At 44.9% G+C, this 21,100-nt stretch overlaps 1 protein-coding gene across 2 annotated transcripts; it reads right to left on the reverse strand.

The window, feature by feature from the left end:
• Positions 1–1,880: 1,880 nt before the first annotated feature.
• Positions 1,881–11,820, reverse strand: LOC140721835 (muscarinic acetylcholine receptor M2-like). 2 transcript variants are annotated; one of them, XM_073036650.1, is made up of 2 exons: positions 11,760–11,820; positions 1,881–3,247 (listed from the first exon to the last, which is right to left on the reverse strand). In XM_073036650.1, exon 2 carries the CDS (start codon positions 3,144–3,146, stop codon positions 1,881–1,883), a length of 1,266 nt encoding a protein of 421 aa, XP_072892751.1. In that variant the 5' UTR covers positions 3,147–3,247; positions 11,760–11,820. The 2 variants fall into 2 exon arrangements, with proteins under 2 accessions (XP_072892751.1, XP_072892750.1); XM_073036649.1 differs by lacking the exon at positions 11,760–11,820 and having other exon boundaries at positions 1,881–3,293.
• Positions 11,821–21,100: the final 9,280 nt, after the last annotated feature.

Below are 21,100 nucleotides of genomic sequence, written 5' to 3' on the forward strand. Positions count from 1 at the left end.
ACCTCCCTCCCGGCACTTATCCTTGTAAGCGGAACAAGTGCTACACCTGCCCTTGTACTTCCTCCACCACCACCATTCATGGCCCCAGAGAGTCCTTCCAGGTGAGGCGACACTTCATCTGTGAGTCAACTGCTGTGACATACTGCGTCCGGTGCTCCCGGTGCGGCCGTTTCATGTTCTCGTTCCGTTCATGTGCCTCGTCCTGTCCTTGTACCTCGCCCAGCCAAGGGCTACCTCGCGTAGCCCAGTGCTGGAGTTCCCCCGTCCTGTCCTGGATTCTCACGTCCAGTCCTATAGCCACGCCACGACCTGTAGCCACGATTTGTCCTCGCCTAGATCCGTGTTCGGAGCCCGAGTCAAGTCTCAGGTTTCTGGTCCTTGTCCAGTCTCGGGCTCAGAGCCCTAGCTCAGGCTCCAAGTTCCTAGTTTTACGTCCGTGTCCCTTGTCTCTAGACCAAGTCCTAGCCCAGGCCCTGAATCCTAGTCTCGTCCAAGGCATGTGTCAATGTCCAGCGTCATTCACTCCTGTCTTCCCTTGCTTTCTTGACAAAGCTAGCCCTGTTCCTAGTCCCTTAGTATCTGTGTCTTGCATTTGGGTCCGCCACCAACGCCCCCCTTATGACAAGTGATTAAGTTTCGAAGCAACCAATTAGAACTAATAACTGAAAGGTAATAAGGTGTGTATCCATTAGAAACACAAGTTTATTTAAAGGGCAGAATACAATTTTTGATACTGAGTGATATTATAAAAATGAACATTACCCCTTGAATGTGCCCATGTTGAATTTTATAATTCAGTCAAATGGCATTAATTGTGTCATTGGTTAATTGGGGAAATCTCTTATTTAGGACAATACTTAATGATAAATAAATAAATTGCAAAAACATTGGATTCCTTTGTTTATTTGGAAAACTATGCCACTTAATTGGGGCAGGAATCTGTTGCCAAATCCGTTCTAACTAGCGTCAGTCACCTGCAAGTTATGTGGCCATTATACCCTACGCTGTAATTAAAACAACCGTTTTAAATAGCATCACGAGTGTGTTCGTATTCAAAGAGGAGTGATTTTGTCATTGATCGTAGGCAAATGATAAACAGTAAGACAATTCGGAACTGCTTTCCTCACTGCGGTTTCAAGCATTCAGGCTTGCGGATGCCAGAAACGTCTAAGGTGAAATGAAACAATTTCAAAGCTTCATCTAGTTAGGTACTATGATTAATTTAAAGGTATCAGCAATCATCTTGAATGTTACAATTAAAATGAGGATTTGGAGGTTCCAATCATCGATAGCACTGTTTGAAAGCTGTCCACTATCTGCACTTGGTTTCTCTGATAATTTTATTTATTTACAGTCAATCAAAAGAACACGTCAGTGTACACTTAATGAATTCCAGCATAATAATTAGGAACTAATACAATTTTATATACTGCAGTGATTTTGGTTGTGTTCTAATTTATTCTGTATTTCCTTTAAACACATAGTTCGTTACTTATTTATATGTAAGTTTGTCTTTTTTTTATACTTTGTTAACTATTTCCAGGAAACTTCGGCTCACGGGGGCAACCATTTGATCGGGCCAAAATATACAATTCCTCGTGTTCCTCAATTAACTGGAACGCACTATATTTGAAATCTAGGAAGATTAATTTACGATTTCACACAGAAACATTATAATAATCAGCACACTCGTCATTTAAGCAGAAATAAGAAATTAATTAGACAGAACTCAAGTGTGCTTTCACCATATTACAGATAATGTCTATTTGAGCCATAACTTAGCGTGTTGAACATTTTACTTATATACAATTATGATAAACATTGTGAAAGTCATCTATACCATGTATAAAATATTCATGGAGAGGAGCAGGTTGTTGATTTTATCTTGGTGCACCAATGTTTTTATATTGACAGAAGAGAAGATGTTTGAAGGTTTTCTTGAAGGTAGCATTGCATAGCGCATAGCAGGCTGGGTTGAGAGTACTGTTGATGTAACAGAGCCAGTATCCCATACTCCAGACTGTGTTAGGAACGCAGACGGAACATAAAGTGTTAATGAGTACCATGACACTGTATGGCGTCCAGGTGATGATACATGCCAGCAGAATAGCCAAGACGGTCCTGGTCACCTTATTCTCACGGGCTACAGCTCCCTTCTTTTTCTTAGCAGGGGTCTTTGTCATTTTAATGATCTTGTGGGCTGCGGCGAGCTCCCTGTCTTTACCATTGTTGGTGCTGTTGTCTGACACCATTTCAAGTGTGGTAGCACAGTAGTCACTCTTCTTAAATTTCGTGATAACCTTTATGCTGGAGAGCTTGGAGCTGCCGTTGCTAAAATGCCTTTGTGCACTGGAGACCTTTGTGCTCTCATCAATCGTTCCTTCCTCCTTCTGGATGGAAGGGACGACACTGAGGGAAGTCGTGTGATTGTAGACCCCCTTTTCCTCTCCTTGGCCACAATGATCCGTCATTACTTCAGCAGCTGCCTTGCCATTTTGTACTTTGACATTCTGCAACCCATCAGGTGCACTTGAACTGTTGCTGTTATTCGGTTTCATTATTTTGCCTCGCTCTGGACTGGGAGAAATGGTGCCTTTGTTGGACTCTGGCTGTTTCTTATCCTTCTTGATCCGACTCTTGCTAGCACGGGATATGTGCACATACAAAATAGTCATGGTAATAACCGGTAGATAGAAGGCTGCTATTCCAGTGCCAAAAGTGACAACTGGATTTGAGAAGAACTGTATATGACACTCACCTTCTTTAACTGTCCGCCCACCTACAATGAACTGCCAGAAGAGAATGGTAGGAGCCCACAGGATAAACGACAGCACCCAAGCAGCTACAATCATCATCCGTGCCAACTTGGTGGTTCTCTTCACAGGGTAGCTGAGAGGCTTTGTCACACAGAAGTATCGGTCAAAGCTGATGATAAGCAGGTTCATGATAGATGCATAACCAGCAACGTAATCTAGAGCCAGCCATAAATCACACACCACAGGGCCCATGGGCCAGTAGCCAATGACGATATACATGGTGTAAAGGTTCATAGAGAACACACCAATGATCAAATCAGCACAGGCTAAGCTGAAAATAAAATTGTTGTTAATTGTTTGCAACTGTCTGTTTACTTTGATAGAAAGCATAACCAGAATGTTTCCGATAATGGTCACCAGACTCAAAGATAATGCTACAATCAGAATGAAGATTATTTCAACTGTTTTGTAAGTGCTCCCTCTTTCAATGTCTGTTCGGTTGCTGAGAGATGAATTTGTCTGCGTTGAATTAGCCATCCTTTCCCTCTGAGTTAGCACTGAAGTGACCTAAACGTAGAAAATAAGAGACAAATGAGAAATATTAGCAAACAAGCAATAAAGGATTTCTAATTGAAGTCTCACCAGCAAGACCACAGAAGACCATATGTTGTAAAACAAAAACTTAAAGATTATTGCTGAGTAAAGATGTTGATGCCTGACATTGCAAACATGTTTTCATTAGATTGGTCCAACTTTATGCACTTAAAATGATGGGAAAACTCTGATCCCTTGGTTCCCTTAAGTGCACGTGCTTAAAATCAAAAATTATATGAACACGAGAAATCCCAGAAATGACGCAAGAAAAACAGATGCACAGGATCTGTGCAGGAGGAACAACCATCCAATCCAATAAACTTGCAGTCAGAAGTAGAAATTAAGAAATTTACCGGAATGAGAGAAGAATCTGGGATTGAGTTACGTCAGATCAACCTCGTGTTTCAAAACAGAATGCTAAGGAACCATGTTAATGGTGGTTTAACACCGTTGATTTTCGCTAGTTATGAAACCCATGAGAAGACTAAACAATGATGGTCTAATTTTCTTGAAACTAATAGCTTTGTTTAAAGCTATTATTTTATAGGACATGTACAAAAAGGATAGTTGACACCTGAAGCCAAGGGGCACCAATATCCTTGTGGGAAGGTTTGATGGAGTTGTGGAGGATGGTTTAAACTAATTAGGCAGGGAGGATGTCACCTGGAATGATAGGTCTGAAGACGGGGCAGCTGGTATACAAGTAGATGCATTGTGTGGTGAGACTGTGAGGAAGGATAGGCAGATGATGGGACAAAGTTGTAGTCACTGGAATGAGTTCAAGTCTAATATGCTGAGAAAATCGAAGAGTGTAAGGAATACATGCCTGCAGGTGTCATATTTGAAAGCACATTGTACAGTATATGGAATAAGGTAGAGATTAGAGATTGCAGTTATGACATTGTGGGCATTACTGAATCGTGACTGAAAGAGAATCATAGTTGGGAGATTATCGTCAAAAGATAGATTGTATAGAAAGTACAGACAGGTAAGTAGAGGTGGTGCAGTGGCTTATTTAGTAAAAAAAATTAAATCAAATCCTTAGAAATAGGAAGCATTGGATTGGAAGATGGAGTATCCTTGTGGGTAGAGTTAAGAAACTGCAAGGGTAAAAAAGACCCTGATGTGAGTTATATCCAGGCCTTCGAACAGTGGCCTAGAGGTGAGGTACAAATTACAACAGGAGACAGAAGAGGCATGTAAAAATGGAAATGTTACAGTAGTCATGGGGTATTTCAATATGTAGGTAGATTGAGAAATTCAGGTTGGTGCCGAACTCCAAGAGATGGAGTTTGTAGAAAGCGTACAAGTTGGGTTTCTAGAACCGCTTGTGGGAGAGGCCACCAGGCGAAAGGCAATTTTGGATTGAGTGCTGTGTTATGAACCAGATTGCATTAGGGAATTTGAGGTAAAGGAACCCTTAAGAGACAGGTATCATAATATGATAAATTCACGCTGCAGTTTGGTATTGGAGAAAATACAATCAGATATATTAGTATTTCAGTGGAAAAAAAGGAATACTGTAACAGAAGCATGAGAGTGGAGCTGGCAAAATTTAATTGGACGGGGACGGTACCAGGGATTACAGCAGAACAGCAATGGTTGGTGTATCTGAGAGCAATTCAGAAGGCGCAGTATAGATACATCCCGAAGTATTCTAAAGGTAACAGTGGTTAACAACGGAAGTCAAATACAGCATAGAGGGAAAAGAAAGAACACATAATACAGTAAAAATTGGGGGAAGTTGGAGGATTGGGAAGCTTTTAGAAACTAACAATAGGCAACTAAAAGTTATAAAGAGAGAAAGATGAAATATGAACATAAGCTAGCCAATAATATGATGATACCAAAACTATTTTTACAGAAATATAAAAAAGTGAAGGAGAGACGAGAGCGGAAATCGGACTACTGGGAAATGATTCTGGAGAGGTAGTAATGGGGGAAAAGAAATGGCATACAAACTTAATACGTATTTTCTGTCTGTCCTCACTGTGTAGGACACTAGGAGTATGCCAAAAATCAAAAATTATTGGGGGCAGAATTGAGTGTTGTTGCTATTACTAAGGAGAAGGAGTTTTGAAGGTTGAAAGTTTGAATGCTAGATAAGTCACCTGGACCGGATGGACTACACTCTCGTGTTCTGAAAGAGGTAGCAGCGGAGGTTATGGAAGCATTAGTCATGATCTTACCAGAATCATTAGGTTCTAGAATGGCTCTGGAATATTGGAAAAATGCAAATATCATTCCACACTTTAAGGGAGGGAGGCAAAATAAAGAGAATTATTAGACAATCATCCTGACTTCAGTAATTGGAGGTGCTGGAGTCATTATTAAGGATGAGGATTTGGTGTAGTTGGAGGCACATTATAAAGCCGGCAAAGTCAGAGTTGTTTCCTTCAGGGGAAATCATGCCTAACAAATCTGTTGGAATTCTTTGAGGAACAGAAAAGCAGGATAGACAGCAGCAAATCTGTGGATGTTGATTACTAGGAGTTTCAGAAGGGCTTTGACAGGGTGCCGCACATGAGTCTGCTTAGCAAACTAAGAGCCCATGGCATTAGAGGAAAGATACTAGCATAGACAGAAGGTTGGCTAACTGGCAGAAGAGAAGGAGTGACAATACGGGGTAATTTCTGGTTTGCTGCAGTCAATTGGTAGTGTTCCACAGGGGTCTTTGTCGGAGCCGATTCTTTTCACGTTATACGTCAATGATATGGATGACAGAATTGATGACTTTATGCCAAGTTTCAGTATTACACAAAAAGATTTGGAGGGACAGGTAGCGTTCAGGAAACAAAGTATCTGCTGAAGGTTTCGACAGACTGGGAAAATGGGCAGATGGAATGTAGTGTAGGGTAGTTCATATATATTCATGCGCTTTGGTAGAAGGAGTAAAGGCATAAACTATTTTCTAAATGTACAGAAAATTTAACAATCAGATGTGCAAAGGAACTTGGGAATCCCTGTTCAGGATTACCTAATGGTTGACTTGAGGGCTGATTCTGTGGTCGCTTTCATTTCCAGAGGACTAGAATATAAGAGCAAGGATGTAATCCTGGGGCGTTATAACCATTGGTCAGACCACACTTGGAGCACTGTGAGCAGATTTGGGTCCCTTATCTAAGAAAAGATGTGCCGGCATTGGAGAGGGTCTATAGAGATCCATATAGAGAATTCAATGAGGAGAATTTGATGGCTCTTGGCCTGTACTCACTTGAGTTTAGAAAAATGAATGGGAATCTCATTGAAACCTATCGAATATTGAACAGCCTTAATAGAGACGATTTGGAGACGATGTTTCTTATACTGAAGGAGACTAATTTTTAATTAGTTTCCGGTATGCCCATTTATGTGCAGCTTGAAACATTTCTTCTCAATTTTCGTTTGACCTCTGACAGATCTAAGATGTGTATACAATTATTTTACATCAGCAAAATCACAAAATGCTGAATGAACTCAGCAGAGATTTGCCAGAACATTGTATGTGTTGCTTTGGATTTCCAGCAACTGCAGATGTTTTCGTGTTTTTCTACATCAGCAACGTGTTCATTTGTCCGTTGCTAACACGACGTTTATCTGTCTATTATACCTCTGTTCGTATCTGTGTTTCGGTGTGTGTGTGTGTGTGTGTGTGTGTGTGTGTGTGTGTGTGTGTGTGTGTGTGTGTGTGTGTGTGTGTGTGTGTGTGTGTGTGTGTGTGTGTGTGTGTGTGTGTGTGTGTGTGTGTGTGTGTGTGTGTGTGCATGTTTGTGTTTCGCCAGGAAGGTGTTGAAGCACTGAAGGGCAGTTCAAAATGGGAAACCGCAGGGGCAGAAGTTCGGTGTCGGTCGGGCGGTGTCGGTGCACTTAATTTACAGATGTACAATTAGTCAACAAATCCCTGAAATCTGTAAATGTGACTGCACGGTAATGAGGTCAGTCTTTGTCATTAGAGCTCCCGCATTATTTCCTTAGATAACGCCCAAGAATTGTTGGTGTAGTTATCTTCGGTTGGCCAAATTCTTACATCAGAAAGGATAGTTTTAAATTAAATTGTTTGTTCAGTTAACTGTAACTAAGAAAGTTAGTCAGCGGTGCAACCATTCTCAGGAGACCGATACTTTGTATAAACCAGCGCCGTTTTGACGAAATCAGCTCAAAGTGTCTGGCCGAGCTGTGGATTCGGGAGTAACAGAATGCATACATTCTCTAAGAAATGGATTATTCTCTCATCTGGCAGATAGAGGAAGTCTACTGTCCTTTTATTTCAGCCTTTGGAATTCCCGGTAGGCCGCAGTGTCACCTGCCGTTGGTGGGAATTGAAGTTTAATTATAATATTGTGATCGCTTCTGTCGCTGGTTTCCACTGTCACCTATCCAGTCCCGGTGTTCTGCAGTTCAGGAATGGAATGGAAACACCGGGAATGTGTATTCTGGCATCCGGATCGAAAACAAACTGCTGCAGGAATTTAGCGAATTGGCAAACGTCTGTGGAATTGAACGGGTTGGACAGCGTTCTTCCTGCTGTTTGTGTTCAATAACTTGATGTTCCGGTTTATGTGCTTTGGTCTTGTAGCAGCTGCCCTGCATTTGGGAATACTGGGTTTGCACAGCCCGCTAATACTAAACGAATTGATCGTCTGCAGTTGTACGGTTGTCTGAGTTAGGTGTAACAATAAAATGATCTTTTGGTAGTAACAATTTATCAAATGTGAGGAGTTCTTTTTTCTCAACTTTCTGTTCCCTCTCTCTCATGCAGCGAACTTGGTGGCGATTGTGATCCTGCTCCGGGGAAAGTGCGGTCTCTCCAAATGTGTCTCTCGGTACCTGGTGGGAATGGCAGCGGCCGATCTCCTGGTCGTTATCTCCGATCCGCTGCTGGGGTGGACTGCATCGTTTTATTTTCCCCGATCATTCCTTTTCATCACTCCTGTGTGCAGTCTCGGCGGATGGCTGGTATTTGCGAGCACTGCGACCTCTGTCTGGCTGACTGTCGCTTTCATAATCGATCGATTTGTGGCTATTTGCTGCGAGAAGCTGAAAACAAAATATTGCACCAAGAGAACGGCGGCTGTGGTGATCGGGACAGTGAGTGTGCTGGCCTGTTTGAAATGTGTACCCTGGGGCTTTGCATACGAGTCTATGGTACCAACTGATAGTTTTCCCTGGTATTGTGCTCTTACATCGGGTTTCGGAAACACTCCGGCATGGGCCGCATTTGAATTATTTCACCGCATTTTAACCCCTTGTGCCCCATTCTTTCTGATATTGCTGTTCAATATACTGACAGTCACGCGGATTCTAGCGGCCAGTGGAGCCCGTCCGGAGCTCAGGGGACAAAGGAGTGGAGAGAATGATACGGACAGGGAGAGAGCGAACCGTCGCAAATCCATCATTTTGTTCTTCAGCATATCCGGTAGTTTCATCTTGTTGTGGGTAACACGGGTGGCATTTTATATCTATCAACGAATTTCAATGAGTTGTGTTTATTCTGTTCCGGACCCCTGTTACATCGCAGAAGAAATTTCAGCGATGCTGCAGGTTCTCAGTTCCTGCACCAACACTTGTATTTACGCCCTGACTCAGAGCAAATTCAGAGAGGAACTGAAGAATGCGGTGAAATACCCATTAAATCGGATTTTTATGAAGAGAGTTAGAAGACAAACAATGTGATGAACAGAGATGCAAAGGAAACATGAGAAAATCTCTTAGATCCTCGAAGACCAAAAACAACACATACAAACTCAGAATCCCAATGAATAGTGTCGACCCCTGTTTGTTCTTATCCATAGAATTTACCTTTGCATAAATTTTCCCTCTCTTATTAAATTGAAAGTTCAGGCGAGCCTGTAATCCCTGCTTCTCGGTTTTGACAACACTGCCTGATCCCTGAGTATAATTTCGTCTGTGTGAAACACTCCTGCTCCTGTTGTGACCCGTCATTACGTACACGCTCTTTTTCTCCTCCTTCTCTACCTATAGGTTCTCATTCCCTCTGCCACCTTCAACTGTCTTCCAGCTGGAGAACTTTAACTGAGCTTTAGAACACAAAACACCGTACGGTAAGAATGCAGATACTACTACAGCCGCTGCCAGAGCGGGAGGGTGCACGGCTTCACAACATCTAGCACGATACCGTAAAGGCACATACCTTTATAACTGCTGTCAGCAATTGAGCGGTGATGGACCGCCGGGAGGGAGTGCAACAGAGAACCGAAGTGAGGGACAGCAGGCGAGTGAGAGCAAGAGAGAGACAGATAGAGCGAATTATATTCGGAAGTTGGTATGGCAATATTCTCAGACGTGTGGATAACAAGGAGGAGGAGACTTCAGGTCAAAGAGCAGTAAGGTGGTTAAAACCTTTGGGGATTTAGTCAATGAGGCGACCGACACACATTCAGGCAAACATGCAGTAACAAATTGTCATCATGGTCAGCACACACATAGTGAGCTGGGGGATAGGGCCAATCTCTAAAACAATCTCTCTCTCACCCTCTTCCCACAGTCAATCTTCCGGGACCCCAACCACGGTCTCTCGCTCCCAAAGGTCTCTGCCCCTTACACCCTCCCCTCTGGATCGCTCTCCACACAGACTCTCTTCGCTCCTACTCTCGCTTTCTCTCAGTTTTCCTCCATTATCTCTCCCCCTGGTCTCCTTGTCTGCTCAACATCTCTCTCCATTTCCCTCTCGCTCTCCCAAATCGGTTTCGCTCTCCCAAGTCTCTCTCACTCTCGGCCGTGTCTCTTGCCCCATTTCCACTCACCACAATCTCGCTCTCCCCGTCTCTCTCTCCCCTGTCTCTTCTCTTCCAGTTTCATTCCCCGTCTACCTGACGACTCTCTCCCCGATTCTCATTCTCCCAGCCACCCTCTACAGCATTGCTCTCTCCCCGTCCATCTCAGCCCATTGTCCTACTCTTCTTCTATTCTCTCCACCTCGATCTCTCACCGTCTTCCCTACATGCTCCCCTTGTCTCTCTCCCTCGTACTCTTCTCGTCTTTCTTTCCCGTCTCTCTCTCCCCCAGCCTCTCGCCGTCAGACTTTTATCCTCCCCAAAGTCTTCACGGGTACTGGTGAGCATTAAAAAAGTTGCCGGGTTTCTTCATTGTTACCTTTTCGTAAATACTCTTACTGTACTAGGATTGAGAAATGGTGAGGACAGGAAACTAAATTCCAGGTGCAGCCTCTAAATTGATTTCCAGTTCCATTTCCCACCCTTCCTAAATGAACTGCACTGAGCTCAGAGGTTTTATCACAACGATGTTTCTATGAGGTCTACATGCTTCCTATGGAGTTATATATGTGTTTTTACTTTTCCGATGTCCCAATCAAATCGGGAGCGAGGCAGGAGGCAATTCAGAGGCCTGTGAGTGCGATTACGAACGGAACGTTCGAGGGCTTTCTGCTTTTGTTCAACAGCACATTTGAATTGGGACTTAGAGAGGAGCCTACTCCCGGGACCGTGAGGGTGATTAAGAATAAAGCTGTTCTCACGTTCTTGAGGTGTTTTTCTGCTGCACTGATCTCCCTCCCGGCACTTATCATTGTAAACAAAACAAGTGCTACAGCGAGCCCTACCAGTTAGGGTCCCAAATTGTCCTTTCAGATCAGGCGACACTCTGTACGGTGCTCCCGGTGTGGGCTCCTGTAAAACCGCGACACCAGTTCGCCGAGCACCTACGATCTGTCCGCCGGAACCAGCGGGATCACCCAAATGAATTCTACTTCTCATTCCTAGTCCGATCTGTCTATCCATAGTCTCCTCAACTGCCGGGATCAGGTCACACTTAGGCTGGAGAAACAACACCTTATATTCTGGTTTTGTAGCCTCCGAGCTGAGTGTCGATTTTTCAAACTCCCACTTCACCATTTCCCATGCCCTTGCCCCTCTCTTATGTTATCTCCTTGACCGCCCATCCCCTCCCTCTGGTGCTCCTCGTTCACCCACTTTTTTTTCTTTTTTTCATGGTCTTCTGTCCCTTTCACAAATCAAATCCCAGCTCTTTGCTTCATCCGGGTTTCACCTATCCGGGTGTCTCTCCCTCCCTTCTCCGCACCAATCAAATCTACTCCTCAACTTTTCTTCTGCAATCCTGCCGAAGGGTTTTGGCCCGAACCGTCGACTATTTTTTTTTTCCATAGATGCTGCCTGATCTGCTGAGTTTCTCCAGCATTTTGTGTGTGTTGCTCGGATTTCCAGCATCTGCAGATGTTCTCTAGCTAGAATGGAGAGGCTTCATCGAGAAGAAGCTTTGTCGAGCAAGTATCTGATCAGTTTATTCTTCATTCTTCCTCTGTTAGTGCGGATGGTCCCGGTGCAGATGTGTTTCCTTTTTATGAGATGTTGATATTCCCTGATATTCTCCCGGATAATGACAACTTCAGCAGGTGCACCGAGCGGCATTTCCTCATTGAAATCAATAAGGAACTGGAATTGCAGCTCGATGATCGTCAGGTCGAAAGGGACACTGAGGAGGTGAAAGATAAGGGCTGCAAGGAGATGATCTCCACAAAGTTTTACGAGGCATAGAGTTGAGTGAGTCAGGAGCTGGTAGAAAATGAGCAGCCAGTGTAGATTACATCCGCGATCCACCTCAATAATCAGTATACCAGTTTGGAAACTGTGGGGAGGGACGAGCTAGCAGTGTAGCGACAGCGATCGGGTCTCTTTCTCTGAATCTGACATGATTGCTCAGACGGGATTGGGAGGGGGGTGGGAGAGAAGGGGGCTGCAGTTGTGGTCGGGAATTTCATAGTCAGAGAAGTGAACATGAGATTCTGTGGATGCATTCGAGCCACTGAGATAGTCTGCTCGCTTAGAGGTATCAGGGTTACAGGTGAATATCAGAGGGGTACGGGAAACTAACTGATCGGACGGAGGATAGGGCAGTAGGTAAGCAAGCAGAGGGAGCTTTTAATAAGAAGGTCAGGAAGGACAGGGCAAAACCACAGGAGTGGAATAAGTTGCGATGTAACTGGTGGACAAGATCGAAAAGGGTGATTAATACAAGAGTGAAGTTGTTATATTGGAATGTAAGCAATATACGAAATTCTCTCTCTCTCTCTCTCTCTCTCTCTCTCTCTCTCTCTCTCTCTCTCTCTCTCTCTCTCTCTCTCTCTCTCTCTCTCTCTCTCTCTCTCTCTCTCTCTCTCTCTCTCTCTCTCTCTCCAAGACTGTCGTTTATTTCCTGTTTCCCACTTCATGAGCCTTCGTTTTACTAGTTTCCCGGGAGTTATGTATTACCCTATCAGACTCTGTACCATTTTATCTCTTGGAAACTTTGTACTTGATACAACACTTAGAAACAGGACGACACGTATATTTGGAATAGATCATGATTTCCGTATCTAGCATCGGGAAAGTGCGTCTATGGACATGTACAGTCTATAAACGTACTCACGCTGAGTTGCAAAACATCACTGTGCAATGGTCTTTGCTGTACTCTCACAAAATATTCCCACTTTATAGACTGAAAAAAAGTCTAACAAAGATCGACGCTTTTTGTTACATGTCTTGGCATATGGCAAAGAGGAATCAAATTTAACTCTTTCCTCGCACCAGTGCAAAATTCATTGTATTAGAACGGCGGGATAGAGCATCCGTTTGCGAGGTAGGTAAGGATGCGTTGATTGATTTATTGATTAGGGAGCGGGGCGTAACTTCATAAGTTCTTCATCTAATAACATACAATATTTTACCACTCTTTTCAGTCCCCTTTCCAGCTTTCATGCACATATAACCCATTTCTCGTGCAGTATCATCTGTGTTTAATGAACACTCCATTACCCAAGCAGGCATATACACCCTTACCTACCTTCTCCGTGTTACCTACTTACAAGCAGCCTGTCACATATCCAATCTCAGCTCCTCTACTTCACTCACAAATAAACCTTAAAATCCTGCCAGAAGACCTGTCCGGGACCTATCATACAGGTATGGTTGCAAAGGGGCGCGGCGTCGCCTATACTTCCTCATGGGTCTGCGGAGATTCGGCATGTCATCAGAAATATTGGCAAACTACTCAGGGCTCTGGAGTGCTGATTGGCTGCATTGCGGTCTGGTGTGGGAACAGCAAAGCCATTGAGCGGAAAATCCAACGCGGTGGTGGGGGATGATTTAGTCGAGTATATCTCGGCTGGATCCCTCTCAAACTTTGACCACACCTCCTAAAACATTGCCGTGGGATAGCAGCGTCTATCATTGGGGATTCTCACCACCCAGGCCGCGCTCTTTCCTCGCTGCTGCCATCAGGTAGATGGTGCAAGAGCCTCAGGACTCACGCCACCAGGCTCAAGAGCACCAGATACCGGTTAAGCATCAGGTTCCTGAACAAAATTGGATAACGTCACTCATTTAAATATACCCTTTTTATTTCATGCTCGTTATTTATTGAGATTTATTTATTTCTGCATTTACATAGTTTGTTGTCCATTGATCCTGTTTACTCTTACTGTTCCATAGGTTAGCCAAGTGTGCCTGTAGGAAAAAAAAATAATACCATGGTTGTATGTGGTGACATGTATGTACTGTGAGTAAAGATTTTTCTGTGAATATTTGAACTTTGAAGAATCCATATTCCTCATCTCACAATTGCACCTTATCTCACACACGTACCTTCAATCACATTCTGTATCTCTCACGTTTGCATAGTCATCAAATGCTGTCACTCTCTGACCGATCATATATAGAATCGCGCAGAGCCCCTTCTGGGTAAATTCGCACCTTAATTATATACAGATTTGCACTTACATAAACACATAAAATACTTGAATAATTGACAACATGACCGACAAAGTGGGAAACGACAAACGGACACGAGCGAATACGTTTATTTGTATAGACAGACAGAAATGCAGTAATTTTTCTTCGGGCCATCCGCCGCTTAATCAACTGTTTCACTGTTTAAATTCTGATGGTTTCGCACAACACTCCACACACTGACAGTCAAAATTCTCCAACACTATTTCTGCTACTACCAACCTCACACCCTCTCTTGCACCACTTTTGCCTGTTTCGCTTAACCACAACTTTTATTCCACGACCGCAGTGTATTCCAATCTCTTGATTAGTAGGGGTTCTGTATGTCTGGTCAGTGATGTGTTTGGATATGTAATGATATTACAGGAATAACTTCTTTCACTCAGCCATCAGGTTTCTGAATGGAGATTGAACACAGAGACACTCCCTCACCACATGCTGTTCTCCTTGTGCACTAATTCAATTTAGCTCTTTTATATATTATCTTCTAACGTTATTTTACACCTCTTTCTGGTTCTGATTGTGTACAGCCTGTGATTCGCTTCGAAGGTTCACGGCTGCTTTATTTAGTATTGCGTCGGGTCCATTTAAGAAATCAAATCCGCCTCCGATAGTTGAAACCTTCCAGAGTTCAGACTACTTCCCTTTTTCCTGTCTGGCAAGTTTTTCAATCTATTGTGCAATATTATCCTCGACCACTAATCATTTTACCGTGCGTTTGAGATTCCTTCTGACAAATGGTAAGAAATGTTTTCCCTCAGATGCCTCTGTATTATCAACCCCTTCATACGGTTCTATTGTCCAAATATTATCCCATCGCACAGGGTAAAAGCCGATATATGGTTTAGGCTGTGATCCTGCATTTGAGGTCAGCGGTGAAGCAGCAGGGCAGAAGCACCTGGAATGATTGCCCACCTGCTGCGTTACGCCGTCATATGGGGCAGTAATGAACAAAATACAATGCAACATTTATGGTGCCTTTGATAGAGGCAATCACGATCTGCTGACGGCAGGGGAGTTGGATAAATCTCCAGTTTATTTTGTTACGGATTCAAGCAACAATAAATATATGAGTTAGGCAGGGGTTTTTATAACAAATAACACGTTTATTAAACACTGAAAAACAAACCCCCAAAAGTAAACAAACCACTGACGTAACCGGAAATCAGCTGCTGTGTGGCAGCTTAAACAGTTCTTAAAACAAGGAAGCTTAAACAGTTCTTAAAGCGAGGTTGCAAAAACAGTTCTTCAAATTAGTATTGCAGAAGTTCAAAATGCTTACAGTCCATTTAAGGGAGAGACCTTCTAAGACGATTTAAATTCTCTTTCACGTCGTTTTGCTTCGATTCCCAGACGGACTACTTTTCCCACGAAGAATTTTAAGAAGATGATATGTAACGGCTTAAAGGCACTGACCTTTCCTTTACAAAACTGTTCCCAATCCTTTCTGCTATTATTCACAGAGATTAACACGGGCACAGTCAAAGAATTCCTTCCGAATGAGGATCAAACAAGGTCGAACCTGTTTCACCGTCTAAATCGACTTTCCTCGGTCTTTTAACTCCCGAACACCGATCTTCACTCACCACTGATTCTCAACTAGCAGTATTATAAAGAAACTGCTGGCAATGACCTTTTAAACTTTAGGCATTAAATAAAACTTTCTCTTTCAACTAAACTTCATCATAACATTAAATCACGCAGTGGCATGATGTCAACATGGCAAATCCAGCCACGAACTGCCCCTCCTCACAGGGAGGGGTCCTCCTTTTATACCCTGTAAAAAAAAAAACCTGTCACATGATCTCTACTGGCGGAAAAATGACGTCGCTCCACCATCACGACCATTACCTCAAGTCCAGTACAGCCTCAACACCAGTCACGTGACAAGTACACCACTGTCACGTGTCACGGGTACGAAACAATTTCTATGCAGACAGGCAGAATTTAAAATATGGGTGTCTTCAAAATACCGTTCAGTGAGTGAACAGGACACGCTGTAAAATTATCACTGAGGTCATTCTTATAGCCCAAAAGACATTATTATCATCATGGTCAACTGTGGGCGTTGAATAGTAATGACGTCGGCAGCTTCTCCTGCAGTGAGATCATCATCTCAGCAGAGTGAGCTGAGATCCAGACAAGCAATGACAACATCGGCGTGAGCAGTGACCAACTTTGAACGTGTAAAACACTCTTTTCATTAAAGGCAAGTGCCCGGAAGTTTTCTGAAGTTCCAGCATTACACTCATTGTTTCTGCTTCGTTTCCGCTGTTGTACAGTTTCAATCCAGGGAGTGGATCTCCATGAGGTCGGAGAGATGAATTTGAGTTTCATCGGCTGAGATTTCGGACGAATTCATCAAGACAGTTTTTACATCCGTCTACATTTGCAAAGAACTCTTCCTTTTCTTATTTTGGAGCAATGTTTGCAAAGCATTGCAAGATCTTTAACAATAGCGTGATTTATTTTATTTTATACAAACATATGGTGTATTCCATAATTCCGCATGTGCTGGACTGCAACGGGTTAAAAACAACTATTTCTAACTGCAATTAATCTGATTTGTGATGTTCAATAACTCACTTTGTTGGTGTGCACAGCCAGGTCGAATCAAAATAAACCTGTGCATTTATTAGGAACATTCTTCACAATACGTTTAAATGTTTATTTATGTTGTGGTGGCTTCCGTCGGTCTCGAGAGACCATGTATCTCCGCATGGAGTTTCCTGGGCAGGGCAGGGTTGTATGGGAGACCGGCAGTTGCCCAAGCTGCAAGCCTTCTCCTCCCCACGCCACCGGTGTTGTCTAAGGGAAAGACCCATGCAGCTTGGCACCGCTGTCGTCGCCGAGCAATGTGTTGTTAAGTGCCTTCCTCAAGGAACAAACACACTGCCTCAGCTGAGGCTCGAACCAGCGACCCTCAGGTTACTAGTCTGATGCCTTGCCCACTAGACCATGCGCCACACTTTAAATATGTTAAATCTGCATTTATATGCAGACAAGATATTTCAACAATTATATTTGCTATGTTATTACCAGTATGCAAGATCAGAACAAGAAGCTGCCGAATAAAGTTGTAATTGATGTAGACTCCATATTATTATATTCCGCTGTGTGTTCCATTATCTGCACAACTAAATACAAGGTGAACCTCCTTTCCATACTTTCGGTTCTTTATTAACTTCTCCACTGAACAATGTCCAGAATTTTTTTTATTTTTTTTTGTGCAGATGGACCAAATAAAAGTGATGTAAGTCGCCCCTTTCATCCGCTGGCCTGCAGGTCACACTTGAGTATGGTTAGCCAACTTGCTTTGTCCACTGTTCCCGCTCCACCGCACCGATCAGGGTCACGTGCAGACATGGGAGCAGGTGGAGGATTGTCATATGAGCAGCTGCTGTATATCACAGTTCCTGGTTCTGCGACCATTGACGCCAGACAGACAATCTTTGAAGAGTGCTGATCATCCCTGGAGTCCTCGAACACAGGGACGATTTGTTGCCGTTTTTCTCATTTACATTAACCATCAAAATGAGATTGTATTTGAGATTGTGGAAGAGATTCTGGGGAAGGTACGATTTGTACCAAAGGGACAAGTTAGACCTGATTCCATGGGGTCTAATGTCCTAACGGGCAGTTTGGCTCGAATTTTTCTGGTCAGTTTATCTTAATTTGGTATGGGGCAGGGAACCGGCGTGATAGTGCTAAAGATACGACAGTTGTTAGACAAACAGAGGCAATGTTTAACGAGACCGCTAGAAAGGAAAGGCTGATGATAGAACAACATTGCTGTCAAGAAGATTAGTTGCACGTTAAAAAGACGGACGTAATTGAAATGGGTGAACACTGGACTGAAAAGGTTATATTTCAATTCGCGTTGTTTACTGGATGTTCTGGAGGAACCTCTCGCAGAGCTACATATTGGCATATGTGTGTAAGCTGTGGAAAGAACAACTGAATCATAGTTGAAAGAAGATTATAGCTAGGAGTTTAATGTGAGTGATACACATTGTAGCAAATGTCGAGGAAAGAACGTGGAAGGGGCGCTGTTGCTCTGTTGTTTAAAAATGAAATAAAATCATTGCAAAGAGGTGATACAGGGTCATAGGGCGTTGTATCATTGTGGATAGAGCTAACGAACTGTAAGGGTAAAAGATGTTGATGTGATTTTTAGAGAGACCCCACAGACAAGAGTAGGGATGTGGTATACAAATTACAACGGGGGATAGAATTTCATGCCTAATGGGTAATATAACAAAAGTCATGAGGGAATGCCGCCGACTATTGTTTCGCTTGTGCATTGTCGGCATTCACTGTTCTCTCTCTAATCGGTCCGTCCCTCTCTGTCACTCCATCCCGATATCAATTCTCGAATACGAGGAAATTTGCAGATTCTGGAACTTGAAGCAACACATCAAGCATCTAGTGCTCCTCCTATAGGTGCTGCCTGACCTGCTGTGTTCCATCAGCATTTTGTGTGTGTTCCATCAATTCTCAAATGTTGGGATTGTTTATTGTCATTCATCAACCCACGAGCGTAATGGAGAACGGAACCATGATTACTCGATTCCTATGCAGCTTTAAAAAACAAAGTACGCATAATAACACAATAAATATGAATGTAAACGTTATACTGTAGCGTTGTGCTACACGCAGCACTGAAATAACGACACGTAGTCGATGAGCTGCAGTTGCAAAAGTGATTTTGTTCAAACTTCGCGACCTCGCGTTAAAGCCTTCCTGAACCCGCCCTCCCCGTGCGGGAATAGTGTAGAGGGCGCGTATTCACAGTCCCGTCCCGCGCGCGGGCTTTTCCCCTTACTGGTGAAGCAGACTTGGCGCCCTTTTTGGGACTGGCATCAATGCCGGCGAGCGCCACTTTGTGAGCCGGCTCGAGTGCGCTGGGAAGTGGGTCGCCACATAACACCACCCGCCCCCCCCCCCCCAGAACCGGCGATACACCACCCAATGTCCACAGTCTGGGTCGGACTCCGTTTGGGAGTTCTGCCTCTGCGTCGCGGTGCCAGAATCTCGACCGGCTGCGCCACGTCCACATGGGCTGGTTTGAGTCGGTCCACCGTGAAAACCTCCTCTCTCCCCCCCAATGCCCAGCACGAATGTGGGCCCGTTGTTTCTTATCACCGTAAACGGCCCCTCGTAGGGCCGCTGTTGCGGTGCCCGATGTTCTCCCCGCCGTACAAAAACGAAATTACAGTTTAGCAGGTTTTTGGGTACTCAGGTCGGGTTCTGCCTATGCTGTGAAGTGGGTATGGGGGCCAGGTCTCGCGTAGTCTGCCCAGGACTGATGCGGGTTCTTCCTCTTGCCCCCCTGGGGCTGGTATGAACTCCCCTGGGACGACCAACTCGGCCGAAGATCTTCTTTGGACGCCGTTCGGATTCCGAGCAGGACCCAGGGAAACTCGTCCACCCAGTTAGGCCCTTTGAGACGGGCTATGAGAGCCGACTTCATGTGACGGTGGAACTGCTCCACCAGGCCGTTCGACTGTGGGTTGTAGGCAGTTGTGTGGGGCAGCTGTGTCCCCAAAAGGCTGGCCATAGCTGACCACAGGCTGGAGGTGAACTGGGCGCCTCTGTCGGAGGTAATGTGGGACGGTACATCAAAGCCAGATACACAGGTGGCGATCAGTGCCCGGCCGCAAGATTCGGAGGTGGTGTCGGTGAGCGGGACCGCCTCTGGCCATCTTGTGAACCGGTCCACGATAGTGAGGAGGTGACGCGCTCCGCGCGACATTGGCAGGGGGGCCCACGATATCCACATGAATCTGGTCGAAACGCCGGTGGGTGGGGTGGAACTGCTGCGGCAGAGCTTTGGTGTGCCGCTGCACCTTGGCAGATTGGCAGTGCATGCACGTTTTGTCCCATTCAGTGACCTGCTTGCGGAGTCCGTGCGAAACGAACCTGTTGGAGACCATCCGGACGGTTATCCTGATGGAGGGGTGCGCTAAGCTCTGAATGTAGTCGAAAACGCGCCGCCGCCAGGCAGCAGAGGCAACGGGGCTGGGTTCGCCGGTGGTGACGTCACAGAGTAGGGTCCTCTCACCTGGGCCTACGGGGAGGGCCTAGAGCTGCAAACGGGAGACTGCAGTTCTGTAACTAGAGATTTCCTTGCCTGCCTGCTGCGCCTCCGCCAGCGCTTCATAGTCTACCCCCTGGGACAGGGCTTGGATATTAGGACGGGAGGGGCGTCCGCCACGACATTGTCCTTTTCCGAGACATCCCGGACATCCGTCGTTTATTCGGAGATGTCGGACAGATGTCGCTGCTGGCGGGACGACCAGGGATCGGACACCTTCGTGAACGTAAAGGTAAGCGGATTGTGGTCCGTGAACGCGGTGAAGGGCCTACCTTCCAAGAAGTACCTGAAATGCCGGATTGCCAGGTATAGCGTCAACAGTTCCCGGTCGAGAGCTCTGTATTTGAGCTCGGGTGGTCGTAGGTGTTTGCTGAAAAGTGCCAGGGGTTGCCAGCGTCCCTCGATGAGTTGTTCCAGCACTCCACCAAATGCCGTGTTAAACACGTCCACTGTGAGGGCGGTAGGGACGTCCGTTCTGGGGTGCACTAGCATCGCGGCGTTTGCTAAGGCTTCTTTGGTTTTAATGAAAGCGGCGACGGGCTCCTCGTCCCAGCTAATGTCCTTGCCCATACCCGACATCTGGGCGAACAGGGGGCGCATGATTTAGGCAGCCGAAGGGAGGAAGCGGTGGTAGAAATCTACCAGACCGACGAATTCCTGAAGGCCTTTGATTGTGTTGGGTCGGGGGAAAAGTCGGACCGCGTCTGCTTTGGCGGGCAGAGGGGTTGCCCCGTGTTTAGTAATCCTGTCGCCCAGGGAGTCGATGGAGTCGAGCCCGAACTGTCTTTTGGCCGAATTGATTATCAAGCCGTATTCACTCAGTCGTGCGTAGAGTTGACGGAGGTGGGACAGATGCTCCTGACGACTGCTGCTGGCTATGAGAATGTCGTCCAAATAGAAGAAAGCGAAGCCCA

Source organism: Hemitrygon akajei, unplaced genomic scaffold (assembly GCF_048418815.1).
Source record: "Hemitrygon akajei unplaced genomic scaffold, sHemAka1.3 Scf000062, whole genome shotgun sequence".
Taxonomy (NCBI): Eukaryota; Metazoa; Chordata; class Chondrichthyes; order Myliobatiformes; family Dasyatidae; genus Hemitrygon; species Hemitrygon akajei.